The 15,629-nt window shown below is 31.1% G+C and overlaps 2 protein-coding genes, 1 long non-coding RNA gene and 2 other non-coding genes across 5 annotated transcripts; 3 read left to right on the plus strand and 2 right to left on the minus strand.

Moving 5' to 3' along the window:
* The first annotated feature begins 4,748 nt into the window (after positions 1 to 4,748).
* LOC105779505 (peroxidase 47) lies at positions 4,749 to 6,485 on the plus strand. Its single transcript, XM_012603283.2, has 4 exons — positions 4,749 to 5,041; positions 5,158 to 5,346; positions 5,710 to 5,872; positions 5,978 to 6,485. Exons 1-4 carry the CDS (start codon positions 4,802 to 4,804, stop codon positions 6,355 to 6,357), a joined length of 972 nt encoding a protein of 323 aa, XP_012458737.1. The 5' UTR covers positions 4,749 to 4,801; the 3' UTR covers positions 6,358 to 6,485.
* A 3,187-nt stretch (positions 6,486 to 9,672) lies between these two features.
* Positions 9,673 to 10,460, minus strand: LOC128040593 (uncharacterized). Its single transcript, XR_008195371.1, has 2 exons — positions 10,397 to 10,460; positions 9,673 to 10,027 (listed from the first exon to the last, which is right to left on the minus strand). It is a non-coding gene; the product is annotated as an uncharacterized LOC128040593 (long non-coding RNA).
* Positions 10,232 to 10,314, minus strand: LOC128040849 (small nucleolar RNA Z199). The gene has a single exon (XR_008195655.1). It is a non-coding gene; the product is annotated as a small nucleolar RNA Z199 (small nucleolar RNA).
* A 595-nt stretch (positions 10,461 to 11,055) lies between the features above and the next one.
* TRNAI-AAU (transfer RNA isoleucine (anticodon AAU)) lies at positions 11,056 to 11,129 on the plus strand. The gene has a single exon. It is a non-coding gene; the product is annotated as a tRNA-Ile (tRNA).
* A 2,155-nt stretch (positions 11,130 to 13,284) lies between these two features.
* Positions 13,285 to 14,186, plus strand: LOC105779510 (zinc-finger homeodomain protein 4). The gene has a single exon (XM_012603290.2). The coding sequence runs from the start codon at positions 13,508 to 13,510 to the stop codon at positions 14,096 to 14,098; it is 591 nt and encodes a 196-aa protein (XP_012458744.1). The 5' UTR covers positions 13,285 to 13,507; the 3' UTR covers positions 14,099 to 14,186.
* The last annotated feature ends 1,443 nt before the right edge of the window (positions 14,187 to 15,629 follow it).

Here is a 15,629-nt window from a genome sequence, read left to right on the forward strand (position 1 = left end):
TAAATAAATATTAATAATTTTATTTAAACATAATTAAATATTAATTAATTATAAATAAATACTAAACCCTTAAATCTTAAACATTTAAACCCAATATCTTAAATTCGGAGATATTAATATTTATTTATAATAGTTATGATTAATGTTTAAATAAAATTATTAGTATTTATTTACAAGTCCCCCAATTTTTTTCAACTTAATGATGACGTGTTATATTATTATTCATTGATGGTGCATGAGACTTATACACCAACAGTGCATCAAATATTTTTCCTAACTTTAACAACATATAATTTATTGAGCCCCATGTAATAACCTGATGGTCAAGGGTGTTCATTGCCCCAGATGTGACCTGAGTTCGAGTTGTGCTAATCGCGTTTATTGTTCAAGATTTACTTTGTTATTATACTTAAAAAAACATATAATTTATTTATTAATTTCATAAATAAATTAAAATACAAATTGTTATATATTTACACGTTTTGAGTAATGTTTGATGTTTTCATTGTTATCTTCATCGTATTCTAAATCTCAACGATCCATCTCTTCATATTCTTTTATAATTATGTTTATATAATTTTTTTTTTACATAATGTCTAAAATTAGGGGTAAGTAAAATTCGATTTAATTCGAAAACTCGATAAAAATAGTTCAAGTTATTCGGATCAACTCGAATAAAAAAACTAAAATTTATGGTTTAACTCGAATATGAATTACACAATTCGAGTTATCCGAAAATCCGAATAAGAAAAAGCAAAACTATGTCATTTTGATAAATGTTTACCCATCAACCTTACTTATGTAGTTAAATAATCGGTTCATGCAAATGCAACATTTAGTATAAATAATAAGATTCATTAACTCGACTCGACTTGATTCGAATTTTTTTTACTCAATTCGACTTGATCGAATGCTCACCCATAATCAAAACTACTCATAACCCCTCCCCCGACATTTAAAATAGAAAGATAATGCGCCTTAAACACACTCGAACCTATATCTTTTTACATTAGTAATAATATCGATACCAATCAAACTGAGTCTATTGGAATTTAAAACAAATGAAATCCAAAAAGGAATACTAAAATCCAAAAGGAGGTAGATGGAATTTTTGGCGCAATGATAAGGCCGTAGAGTCGGTAAACGCGTACAAACCACTCAATGGGACAATGGAATGCACGCGCATTTTCCTTAATTCCTTTCCTATAAATTCAAATTAAATTATTTATTTCATATAATTATTAGTCTCTACCAATAAAATTTAAATAATAGAATTTAATGACGATATATTTATTTTTTAAAATAAAAAAATACATATAATAATATTTAATTTTTAAATAAAAATTTTCCAATCAAATACTACATACCAAACTCCTCAAAACTCAAAAGGATGAATGGAAACCAGCTGCATGCCAATTTCCATGCACTTCCCCACTTTAGTTGACTCTCTTTGTATTAACAATAATTGTTCTTACATTTTTAACAAAAAGAATTTCTTTTACAACCTTTTATCTTTCTTTATTAGTTATTTATTTCTATTCTTTTTAATCTTCATCGTTTTAATTTTCTTAAATTTATTTTTCTTTAGTTGACGTGCGAACGTTTGAACTAGAAATATTGCAGTAAAAATATAAATAATAAAGTGCGATAACTACAAGTATACGGGTCAAATTATAATATTGTATAATGTTACAATGAAACATTCGAGAAATATTCCGAGAATCATACCTAAGGGATTATGGATTGGAGAAATTTTATTATTAAATTAATTATAAAAATAATTACTAATCTAATTGAATCACAAATCAGTAGCGTTGATGCGGAAAAATATTAATTAAACTAATTAAATTTATTAACCTAAAATAACTTAATGGAATTTTCTATTCCTAGTGTCGATGATGCGAGTTTCTAGCCTATGATCAATTAAATCTCTAATTATTAATTAAATCGCTAATTACCTTCAATTGAGTTATTTACCACCATTAGCTAAGAATACGCTTTCGGTCTCATCTTCACTAAGGATTACCACCTAAGTTACCCTTTCGGTCTCTTCCTAGGCATACAGATACCCTTTCGGTCTCACCACTTGACACAAGTTATACTCGACAAGATACCCTATTGGTCTCACCTGTTTAGATATTCTACTAGGGGCTTCACTCACTAATATACTAAGTACTCTTGAATAAACAACTAATTTTAGATAAATAATTATTTAATCAATAAATTAATTCCATAACCGAATCATGCAAGATATAAAATACGCACAAGATTTTATCCCAATATTTATACAAATGTTAGTTGATCAAGTTAACAAAATAAAAGAATAAAGAAAAGAGAATGCTCATTAATAATTAATGGAAGCGCGGTTTCAGAACAATCTTTGCCCACAATCGTCTTCACATCGGAATAGAACAATTCTGATTAAGCGAACATAAGAAAAACTAAAATAAAAACTAAAGAGAATTGAAAATTAAAAAAATATGAAAATATTGTTTGACGGCTCCCTAGGGCAAATCCCTAGGTTGACTCCCCCAACCTAACGAGGTTATAAGGTTGTTTATATAGACAAAAAAAACTAGGTAAAAATCCAAAAGGTTAAAGTGCCCATTCAATTATAATGTCAATTAGTGTTTTTGGTTAGAAAAATACACTTAATTGCTCTAAAAATCGTAGCCATCGCACGCAGGAATTTTTGGCTACACAAAAGTTAGTGTTGCGACACTAGGTTTCGGTGTCGCAACACCGATGCCTTTTTTGTTCCAGAATTTTGTTTTTTTGCTTCAATCTTCGGTGTCACGACATTGGGTGCTTGTGTCGCGACATGACTCTCGTCCTTTGTGTTTTTGGACTAGAAATGACACTCTGCACACTCAAATAGCATATTAGTCATTCCTGAGGCTTAAGTTGGCCTAACGGGTTGTTGAAATGCTAGAAAATGCGTAAAAACGCTTATTTTGCTAATAAGTAGGTCTAAGTTACTAAAACGGAAAACGAAACAAAATGATATAAAACTACTTAAGATCAAGCTCATTAAGTATGGAAAAGACTCTAATTTGCCACAACAAATTGTGACAGATACAATTCAAAAATATAATTTAAATGAGCTTAATACATTCACCATTAGTTTATTAAAATAAACATTAATTGTAGAAAAGGTGATGAACTAATTAAAAATGTGCAACAATAATTTTGTTTTAGCAAACTTAACCATACTAAATTAGGAAAGAAAAGTTGTAATTCTAACATGCATTTCAATAGTTAAGTTTGCTTCACGTATCTACTTCTATGCTTTAAACACTTAAATGGCACTTGATATCCACAATATGTATGGTGTATTTCCTAAAGATGTTAAATGGTGTTATCTTGCCTGTGTTAAATATTAAAATTTAATCTCTTCTAATTGGACGCTTAATAGAGAAAAGTTAACAACATACCAAATGGGAATTGAGAAAATTAACTAATTAAATGCATGATGAAACATTTAAATTTTATGGTAAATTACACCATTAATTACTATGTGTAAGTTTTCGTTTTAGTCACTTTATTAAAAAAAAGTTACAATTTGATCACTGAATTCTTTAAAAGTTTTCATTTACGTCACTAGGCTATTAAAATTGAGGTTATGTGACTTTCTTTGTTCGCACTTCCAGCATCAATCAAAAGCTCTCTTTTCCCTTTTCTTTTATAGTTCAGTTTTTTTTTCTCATGAAACAACTTTGGATGGTACAAATCTCGAACCAAAATTCAAACAATTTCTTTCTACCATCTCCAACACTAACCTCCAAATTGACTTGGATTTAAAGTATGTTTTTCTACTTGTCGATGGGTACTAATCCACCGCACCAATCATCGAATGATTGCTTGGAACTTTCTAGCGGAATATTTTTGAGAAAAAGAAAACTTAACAGTCCGGTCACTTAAATAAAATTTTTTGAATATTTCAACAATTTAAATAAAAACTTTCAAATAATTCAGTGGCCAAATTATAATTTTTTCTAGTTAAATGAACAAAATTTTAAATGGAAATTACATGATATATATACACAAATGGGTCAAAACGAAGGGCAAACTTCAAAGGGAAGAATATGTAAATCACCACAATGTTTTTATATGATAAATATATAAAATGGGACAAGAGTCCAGTCTTTTAGGTGAAAAAAGAAAAAGCAAAGAGAAAGGACAATGATTTGGTGGAGTCGTTTGAGTGTTATATATGTAGGCCATTTGCAGCCGCCCACCCCCACTAAACCATAGAGAAATAGGAATTGTGTGGACGATGAGGTTAATCATGTCTTCTCACAAATTTTCCGCTCAGCATATGATTTGTTTGGAAAGTGGGATTTTGATTTGGATCATGCATATATGTTTCTCTAATTAATTACTTGTTGATTTTGTAAAACATTAATGTTTGACTTTAGTTTCCATGTTTGACAATCTTCAACCTATCTAGTTATTACATGAGTCCTGTTGTTGCCAGCCGTCATTAATTTTGGCTAAGTTGGATTTCACAATCAATTTAGTGAATTTGTCTACGTGTCCCTCTTACGTGCAAATCAACATGCAATTAACCCATGTAAAGATTAGATTATCATATTCATTAATGAAGAAATTTGGTGGATGAAGTGATAGACCACCACTATCTTCAACAAAGTTAAAAAAAGTTTTGCCGATTCATATGTGGACCAACTTTATGTATATACATCTTATCATGCATGTGTGTATATATATATATGTATCTCCAGCTAGCCTTGTAGCAAGCTAAGTGATCTCTCTTGTAGTAGTTGGTCATTGTATATACATAATGGTGTTGAACTTAGTGAAGATGATAACGATGGCTAATCTGCTAAGTATGTTTATATTAATGGAGGTGGTGGCGGGTGGGTTTCGATTTGGAGTTGATGGTCTTCGCATGGACTACTACATAATGAGTTGCCCATTTGCTGAATCCATAGTGAAGAACACTGTTAATAGAGCTTTGCAAGATGACCCAACGTTGGCAGCAGCTTTGGTTAGGATGCATTTCCATGATTGCTTCGTTGAGGTATCTCTTTTCTTCCTTGCTTTTCAACTTTCTTTTTTTTTCCCAATTTATAGTAAAGTTTCAGCTTAAATGGCATGGTATAAATGTGTTTAATATTGGTATTTTGGTGGGATTAGGGATGTGATGGCTCCATTCTGATTGACTCGACCAAGGACAACACAGCAGAAAAAGACTCACCTGGAAACTTAAGCTTGCGAGGCTATGAAGTTATTGATGATGCAAAGGAGCAGCTGGAAGATCAGTGCCCTGGCATTGTCTCCTGCGCTGATATTGTTGCAATGGCTGCCAGAGATGCCATTTTCTGGGTAACAATATATCTATATAAATTTATGGATACTAAAGTATTAATAGTAAAATTGTATTCTTTTGTCCCCTCTAATAAAAAATAGATAAATTAGTTACTGAATGTTAAATCGAAGAGTAAATTGGTTATTTTTTATTAAAAATTTTATCTATTTGCATTGTTAAAAACTGACGTACTTGACGAAATAATGTGGTTTCGTGTACTTCGTGCTACCAATTTACTCTTTCATCAAAGATTAATTTGCTTATTTTTTGAATAAAAGGATTAAAATGTAATTCGACTCTTAATAGAGGTGTTTATGATACTTTTACTCATTATCAACATGATGGTGTTTGAGTTAATTATAATTATAATTATATGACAGTCAGAGGGACCTGTGTATGATATACCAAAAGGAAGAAAAGATGGAAGGAGGTCCAAGATAGAAGACACCATAAACCTGCCATTCCCCACCTTCAACACCTCAGAGCTCATCAGCGCCTTCGGCAAGCGAGGTTTCAGTGCTCAAGAAATGGTTGCTTTATCTGGTAACTAAATTGTGTCATATAAAAATTAATTTAAGTGTGGTTATCGCACTTGATACACAGCTAAGACATCCATCCAACTCGAGAGTGTGATTGAATGTAATGCAGGGGCACATACGTTAGGAGTGGCAAGGTGTTCATCCTTCAAAAACAGATTGAGTAACGCAGATGCTAACCTGGATTCGAATTTCGCCAAGACGTTGTCCAAGACATGCAGTGCCGGCGACAACGCAGAGCAACCGTTCGATGCCACGCAAAACACCTTCGACAACTTCTACTTCAACGCATTGATAAGGAAAAGTGGGGTTCTTTTCTCGGATCAAGTACTGTATACGACGCCGAGAACAAGAAACATTGTGAATGGTTACGCCATGAACCAAGCTATGTTTTTCTTTGATTTCCAGCAGGCAATGGTGAAAATGGGGAAGGTTGATGTTAAGGAAGGATCTAATGGGGAAGTTCGACAGAATTGCCGCAAAATTAACTGAAGTTTATTATACTAGTTTGAGTTCTACAGCTTGATTTTCTGTAATCTAAATTGTATCAACCACAAATTCTGGCATTTCTATGTTTATGGTTACATAAAAACTAAATAATCCATAAATTACTTTACCTACTTCTCACTCTTTCACAAAACATTTTTAATTTCACCTATAGGTTACCCAACAATCGAAAATTCTTATTTTAGGTAATTATAATAAAAAGTTTACAATTTAGACACTCAATCATTTTGGTCTAAAGTCTCAAATGAAATCTGACATGATATTGTTCTTTTAAATTTTGATTATCCGCGAAATAAACAATAAAATTCATGTCATTATAATTCACTAAAAAAGATTATCATTTTCATCCCAAACTCTTAATTTAAATTAAATATGGTATAACCCTAAAAAAATTTGAGAGATCTGGGCATCTGATTTTCTAAGAGATCTACCCGATCCATCTCTATTTGTAATTGATGCTTGGACACCAGTACCTTTAATGCCCCAAGTATCTATACATATTTGACTCATACTTTATTTAATAACTAAAATCTAATAAACTTTAACAAAATTAGATCACTTTTAATTTGAGCTAACTTTTTATGATAACAAATAATAACATGTAATTGCTCTTATTGTACTTGTGATGTCTATATTTTTCAACATTGTCCCCACTCCATGGAAGGCCACCTAATAGACCAAATAAAAACAAAAGACTGAGAGCCCAGAACTCTTAAATTTTTAAGATTATACCTTATTTAAATTAAATTAAAATTTTAGGGAATAAGATGATAATATTTTAATAAATTACAATCAAAATTTAAATGAAAAACATCATGTCAATTTCCCATTTGATATTTTAAGTAGCAATCAAAATGATTAAACTATATAATATGGATATCTAAATTACAAACTTGTGTTTCTTTCATTTAGCATTTTATCGTAAGAATATATATATATATATATATATATATATGAATAATTTTATTATAGGTTCTCGTCATATTTACTTTTCTTACACAATGCTTAGAACTACCCATAACCCCTCACCAATTCATAAATAAGAGAATAATGTATTTCACCACACTCAAACCCACGTCCTCCTGTATTAATAACAATGCCTGTAACAATTAAGTTAAGACTCAATCAACATTTTACGGTAAAAATATTGAATTTAAATCAAATTTAACTTTGATCTAATGTCTACTTAACCAATTTCAATTACTGGTTTAAAAATTGAATAAATGAATTAACAACGAAAAATTGTAAGTCTAAAACAAAATGGTTAATTGAAGGGTTAAGTTATCGTTATAAATGGATGATCCTTCTATTATTAGGGTCACATACACATTAAAACTAGGTTAAAATATGCTATCTTTATCCAAAATGGTTGAATTTAAAATTTTAGTTTAATCATTATCGTTGCTTATAATTTTAGTCAAAGTTTGTTGATTTAATATATTTGTTTTATGCCAATCAAATGTAACATCATATAAGAATAATCTAATCAACATGTTAAGTTGCCCAATTTTGACAAAAAATTGGAAGGTTCTTATTCGTCATATCTCGAGATTACAAAATACTGTTGTTGATCATATGGCCAAGTCTATGGCATCATGTTTTACAGGGATCCAATGGTTTGAAGAACCCCCAAAGTCAGTTCGTGATTTAGTTGAGTTGGATTATGTTAAAAATGTGAGAGATTAATGTAATCTTTTGTTTTCGCCTTAGATTGTCTTTATCTACTAAAAAAATAATGGCAATAATAATAATTGGACCAAGGTTTTTAAGTAAGAAAAGTAAGGACTTCATTTTAAATTTTTAAAAATTTTAAGTACAGGAGCTAAATTTCAATTTTTGTCCAAATACAAAGACTAGCAACATATTTTTAACCAAACAACTAATAGAAAATTTTAATCATCAATAATTAGGGTTTGCATAACAAAAGAAAAAAGTATCAAGAGAGGAAAATCGATTTATCATAGCGTTCTTCATTGATTCTAAAGACCCGCTCTAATTTTGCAATAAGTAATTCTTTATATTTATGAAAATTATATCATTTTAAAATTATTTAAAATTTGATTGATAATAAAAATATGTCATTTTCGCTTAATTCACCTTAAAATAAATTATCTACTCTATAATGTAATTTAATCATACAATATATCCCTACAATAATATTACAAATAACAAGATGGGAAAAGTTGCCTTAGAAAGAATATGGTAAGTTTTTGGGATGATTCCACTATTTATTGTACTAAAAGATCTCCACAATTTTATGATTTTTAAATGTGGAATTGAGCTATTTCAATAACAACTTACGTGCGTGGATTGTATATTTGTGATGGGAGTTCCTATATGTTTGAATCACTTTCACTTTAGTCCCTGCTTGCTGTTTTGTTTTATCCCATTATTATTGACTACCGTTCTGATTTGTTTTATGATATGTTTGTATAAATGTGCTGAGTGTGGGTTTAAATGTACGGTGCGTTTAGCTTATTTTTTATCTTACATTATAATATTATTATCATTAAGCAATCTGACGAAATGATTTCCAAAATTACTGGAATGCAAAATTTTTGAAGAGAAGTAAAAAGAAAAAGGTTTTGGAAATTTGGGAGAAGTAAATTTTTTTGAGAAAGTAAAAAGGTTGGGGGGGGATTTGGAGGAAAGAGAAGTAAAATGGTTTGATATTTGATTTATTCAAATTCAAAAATTTAACTTTGATTTAAACTCGAAATTTGAAAAAACAAATCAAATTGATTCGATTAACTTAATTCAAATAATTCAAAATTCAAACTTTTTTTTCAAGTCAAATCAAATTTTTCTACTTGGACCTGACTTGAAAAATAGACCTGAAATTTTATCTAAACCAACCCGAATAAAAATGCTAAAACCCAAGGCAGACCTGTTCTACCAGTATTAAATTTTTTTATATAATTTTTAAAAATATATATAATACATCAAAAACACTAAAAGCATTAAAATAAATGTTCCCGAACAAATTAAAAATAAATTAAAAAATTTTTATTATCCAAACAATGACAACAAAATTGTAACAACATAATAGTGAAATGATAACAAAACAATCAAAAAAAACAGGAAAAAAACATTTGCAAATTTCAAGCATTGACCAAAAAAATTTTATCCGAGACTCAACTCATTTTCTAAACAAAACTTATTTATTTGCCTAAACCTATTTTACGAACTTATATTTTTGTCCAAATCATTTCACTTTTCAAACGGACACAAAAAGAACCTTTGGGTGGGGTCGGAAGATCAGCCTAAGTACAGATATTCTTTTTCATGTTTCCACAAATATTGTCAAGCAAATTTTTACTTAAATTAAATTCAAGCATAGTAGAACCAGCCAATCAACAAAATCCTTTTGTCGAAGCCCAACCAAGACGAGGCTGGGCCAATTGAGCGAAGTGAGCAATGGATAGCTCTAATCTCGACAACAATGTCACTCGCTACATTTCCCCCTGTTCTACCAATTAACTTTCTATTCAAACAATCAAAAGATAAAAGTTGCATAGATTCAAAATAGAAAATGAAATCAAGCATTCCAGCTAATTCACCCTCCTCAGAGCCTCTACTTGTAACAATAACAAAGATCATATTCAATAAAAAAAATGGCCTCTCACAAGTCCTTTTTCCAAAACAATCTCAGCAGCTATTACGTACCAACATTCAAAGCATGTTCATCAATAAGCAACATCTTAATAGAAAAAAGAAGAGCAATCAATGTAAAGAAAAGAACATCGTTCTCTGGTTATTTTTAAAAAATTTAAAGAATTAGAAAAGAAAATCAAGATATCTTTATTATTTTGCTAAAACTAGAAAAAATAATTTGGCATCTGAAATCAAAAGAAGAAGAGATCATCAGAGACTTAAAAACGAGGAGGAATCATGGGAATGAATCCATCATGTTGTTGGTCTTTCAGTCTCATCATTTGATCCTTTTTTTTTTTATCATCCAATCACTAAAAACCATGTAAAACGCTATCTTCTTCTTCCGAAAAGAACAAATATAATAGCTTACCCAATGGGGAAAATGCGATTGGAGTGCATTTATAGACTCGAAGCCGACGGCCGCACCCTAAAACCCTGGAACTTTTGGAAAAGATGGAAACCCTAGCATTTATTCATTTAGATACCACTAAACGCAGCGTTCCGTTCCCACTCAATAGTCTAAAAGAGTAGGTCAAATTTTAGTTTTGGTCCTTCTATTAAGCACAAAGTATAGATTTAGTCCTTATACTTTAATTTTGTATAAATTGATTTTCCAACTGTTATAATGTAGTTAGTTAGTCCAAACAGTTATTTTTCTTAATTCTTTTTTCAACTGACATGGATTCTTTTAATCGAAATTGTTTTCGTGCACTCGAACTCATATCCTCCTGCATTGACAATAATGCCCATGCCAGTTGAGTTAATACTCAATCGAAATATCATAAAATATTTTAATTAAGTTTTGCATGTATTTATTTTGTGTCTTAATTAAATTTTTTTAATTATTTTGAAAATTATGAACTAAGCACGAGTGATAACATTTAACAAATCGCAATTTACTTACAAACTCCCCATCTCTGTGAAGCAGAAATAAGTAGAATTGAACAATTTGCCAATACGCAACTTTGTTTTCCATTACCTTTTTTTTTATTTCTACATATAAAGCATAAATTCAAAAGGGTCGCAAATGGCCTATTAGCTCAGTTGGTTAGAGCGTCGTGCTAATAACGCGAAGGTCGCAGGTTCGAAACCTGCATGGGCCACTGTTATTTGTTTTTCCCTTTTACGATTTTTTAAATACATATATTTATTCCGCTTTCTGCTCATTCGATACCTGCATGGGCCACTGCACATTTCACTTGGGCTTGGTGGACTATTTTGCTGTCAAAATCTAATTTTAAATTTTAAAAATAAATGACATTTATAGGATAAGAAAATATTATTATTTTGTTATTTAATGTCATCTCTCTCTCAGTCACAGACATTTATATATATATACCAATCACAAATTGAGACATTCCCAAAAATTTGTGTGGTATATATGTTTTGAAAATGTTCAATGTGGTACTTAAATTATCAATTTATATATTATTTGATACTTTTACGGTTGAAGTTTTTGACTAACTTACGTTCTATTTGAACAAGAATGAATTTTCATCTTGGCCACAGGAGCATTTGGTCTCTTTGATGTTAGTTGTTTATGGCCTACAAAATTATGACATATTTGACAAAATAACAATTTGATTCAGTTATGACTCTCAAGTGTTTCAATCGATCTTTGTGATTGGTTATGAGTTTATTGGATAAGGATTGAGTTCTTATCCTTATATTTTAAAGTATTTCAAATTGTTGAGGAACTTGTTTATGAAAGCTATTGTAAGATAAATATTAAAGATAATTAATGAATAAAATCAGTCTCCTTTAGCCTATCAAACCATTAGTGGATGATCACTTGAAGAGACCTATAAATAGGTTGTTGATCATGTGGGGTGTCTTAGACGCTCCCTATTTAGAGATCTGTTATGAAGAGAGTGATTTGTCAATACTAGGATTGCAATTACTTCTTTGTATAAAGGTAGATTAGATTTAAGCTAATAGGTGATCTGGACAATTAGTAAATAAAATCATTCTCTAAGCAAGGCTCCGTAGATATAGGATTGTTGAATCCGTAGATATAGGATTGAGGAATCCGAACTGTGTTAACAAATGTCATATGTCAAATCTCTCTTTGACTCACTTGCACTTTGGACTGATTGCGCAAACTCTCTAATTCTGTCCAGATTCTATTCTAACAGTAGTCAAGTTAATTTAGTTTGGTTAGTTTTATCAATGAAAGTATGTTGAGTCGATTTTGATGTGTTCAAGCTGATTAAGCCGATTGTAAAAAAATTGATTGAACTGACCAACTAAACCAACTGCTCTAGAGTTGTGATTGAATTCAAATACCTATTTTTTTTTTCTTTTAGAACTATATCATCCTCTAAAGTTTTTACATTAAAAATTACTTCTATGTCTATTCTATCAACCCTCTCCAACATAAATTATCACCTCATCAATTATGTTTATATTTTAATATTGGAGTTTATTTGGGTTTTAATTTATAATATTTTTATATTTAATATTACAATTTATTCAAAATATTTTGTATTTATATTTAAAGTCAATTTAAATTTTTGATTTTTCTAAAATAATCTATAATATATTCAAAAAGTAAGAATAAAACATAAAATATAATTTAAATTTTATATTTATCAAATAATTTAATTATATTCTTTACATAATTTAAACTAATATGCTAAATATATTCTATAATTTAATTTACTAATTAATTTTTCAATCTTTGATATTCCACACTTAATTCAACTAAACCCTAACTAATTATATTACTATTACTATTGTTGAGTATTTTTCTCTGTCTCATTTGGATAGTGGTATTTCCCTATTTATATGATATAAGTATCGTTTATTGATATGACGTGTTAGGTAGGTTCCATGCAAATCAACACTTACTCTACTTTAGACTTAACACATGTTAATGTAGTCTCATGTGTGACTTCGCAGGAGAACATATGTACCTAGTCTACGAACTTGATCTGTGAGGTCGATGATCCAAGGTAGATCCTAAGTTTGCAAGACTGCCCATTATTATAAATAATTTTATTTTCACCATCTCTTAATAATATATATATATATACCATGCAGATGCAGTGGACAGAAAAGCTCAAAGCACTGAACAGTTGAAAGAATAAGAAATGGATTTAATTGAAAAAGGTGCATTAGCTATCCTCCTGAGCTAAGCTAAGCTAAGTGATTGATTGTGCAAGCAAAGCAAGCCCTACCCATATTATAATTATCCTTAAATTTGGTGTCTCCATGTTAGATTCTCTCTTTGTCACTCTTAGGCTTTAATTTTTATAAGCTACTACTGGTTGTTCCTCTACTACTTCTTTATGTCTTCGCCCACCACTTCCCTCTTAATTTATAAATTTATTTCCCTTTATTTGTTGCTTCACTTGTAAAACTAACCATATAAAAAGCTGTCTCTTTGCTTGTAATGTTCTTCCTCTAATTTGTGAGGAAAGGTAGTCCCCATATTTATACTTGTTAAGTTTGTCATTAATTTGCAGGTTTTTTTAGAGAGATGAGTGATAATAAGCCAATCTCAACAAGCGGCGATGGAGGAGATAACTGCAACAAAGTGGTGGTGAGGTACAAGGAATGCCTAAAGAACCATGCAGTAGCCATTGGAGGGAACGCCACAGATGGGTGCGGGGAGTTCATGGCAAATGGGAAAGAAGGCTCCCTCGAGGCGCTCATCTGCTCGGCTTGCAACTGCCATAGGAACTTCCATCAAAAAGAGACAGAATGCAGTGGTTGCTGCCCCTCTGATTATGGGCGAAAACTCATGTTGGGTCATCTTCAAAGTTACATGTTGAGGTCCTCACCGCAACCGATGACACTGTCGTACAAAGGTGGAGGGTCGATCCCATCAGAAACAAATGAGAAAGATGATGGGAAAGTGAGGAAAAGGTTTAGGACCAAGTTCAGCCAAGCACAAAAGGAAAAGATGTTGAGCTTTGCAGAGAAGGCTGGTTGGAGAATTCAAAAGCTGGATGAGAATGCGGTGCAGCAGTTTTGCCAAGAGATTGGAATCAAGAGGAGAGTCCTTAAGGTGTGGATGCACAATAATAAACAAAGCTTTGCAAACAAAAACAATATCTCTGCTGCTTGAATTTATTTCAGCATTATCTACATCTTTCTTACTATATTCTTATAATTTCATCTTAGGGTTTCTCTTCTTACAACTATAATTTCCCATCTATTCTTGATTTTAATATTTTTTTATACATCCTACCAACCTATCAAATATACAACTACTGATGACTAAACAAAAATGGTTTTAAGAAGTAGAGTTAGTTCATAATTAATACCACCATAAATTTCAAACACCTATACAGGTATGATTGGTAGCATTCATTAATAGGCCAAACTAAGATAAGCATCTTGGTTCATCTTCATAAAGTTTTGCATTAAAACCAAACAACTAATTTAGAAATTATATTTTCCGGAAAAAAATAGATTATAAATCAAAGCTCAATAAATAGCACAAACGCAATTAGTACGAGTTAAACCTAAATTATATTTGGAACGATGAACGCTTAACTATCAGTCCAACATGCAAAGTTAGAATAAATTAAAACTTTGATAGAAAGAATAACAAGTGTTGCAACTATTGAATAGCATTAATTTAAAGTTATTCATTGGATTATTTCTGAAGGCCTGTCAAGGAAGTGTTCCAGCAAAAATATTAGGTAAAAAAATGGATTTAAGAAGCAAACTATTGAGGAAGCTATTTTGCTGAGCATGAAATTGATTCTCTCCTTGAAAACAATGGTTTAATAGGATCTATAAGCTTTGTAAAGTCCTATGTTAGACAAATGGTACTTTTAGCTTTATGCTAATATGTTGAGAAGCATCAATGATGGTCAAAACAAGGTATACATCAAAGGAAGAGGGTATGACTCTAATCTTGAATTGATTAGGAAGGTGATGAATTGCTACTACCAGAACATGGTTGAACTGGATGAGTATTTGGATAAATTACTTCGATCATCACCAACAGTGTTCACCTCTCATGGCCAACAAAGGGTAACATTCATTTATCGTCCCTTGCCACAAGGAACTGACTGCCAAACAGTCAAAGGGATGTTGTCAGCAGGAAAGCTATTGTGTTGATCAGAAAGGTCGTAGAAATGGTGGAGTTACCACATTTGTCTATGAAGAGGCGGTCAAACACGCTAAAAATGTTCATGCTAGGTACCTTCAAGTATTTGTGAAGCAAAATCCAAAACTAATTAGAGCCACTAAACATCCTAGAAGAGCTATTGCAGAGCTCAAATTTCCCCCAAAATGGCTCGAGGAAAAGCACACATCGACTAACCTTGCAGATCAACCTGATGAGGATAAAGAAGAACCTGCTGGTGAGCTTGCATCAGTGGCTCCCAAAGTGCCCACTGTCACAAGCCTTTCGAGTAACCTTGAAGGGTTCAAAAAAAGGATGGTTGATCATATCACTGCTTCCATTGAATCTCACAATCGAGTCATAGCAAAGCTTCAAGAGAGATTAAGGTTATCCAGCAAATCAGGGACTGCAAGATAGCTTTGCCCGACAATTTGCTCAGCTGGTGTAGGTGCCGAGATGACGGTGTTGCTGCTTGATTTTTTTGTTACCCCTTCTTATAGGAGTTATTTTGTTTTGTTTA

This window comes from Gossypium raimondii, chromosome 4, assembly GCF_025698545.1.
Source record: "Gossypium raimondii isolate GPD5lz chromosome 4, ASM2569854v1, whole genome shotgun sequence".
In the NCBI taxonomy this organism is placed as follows: Eukaryota; Viridiplantae; Streptophyta; class Magnoliopsida; order Malvales; family Malvaceae; genus Gossypium; species Gossypium raimondii.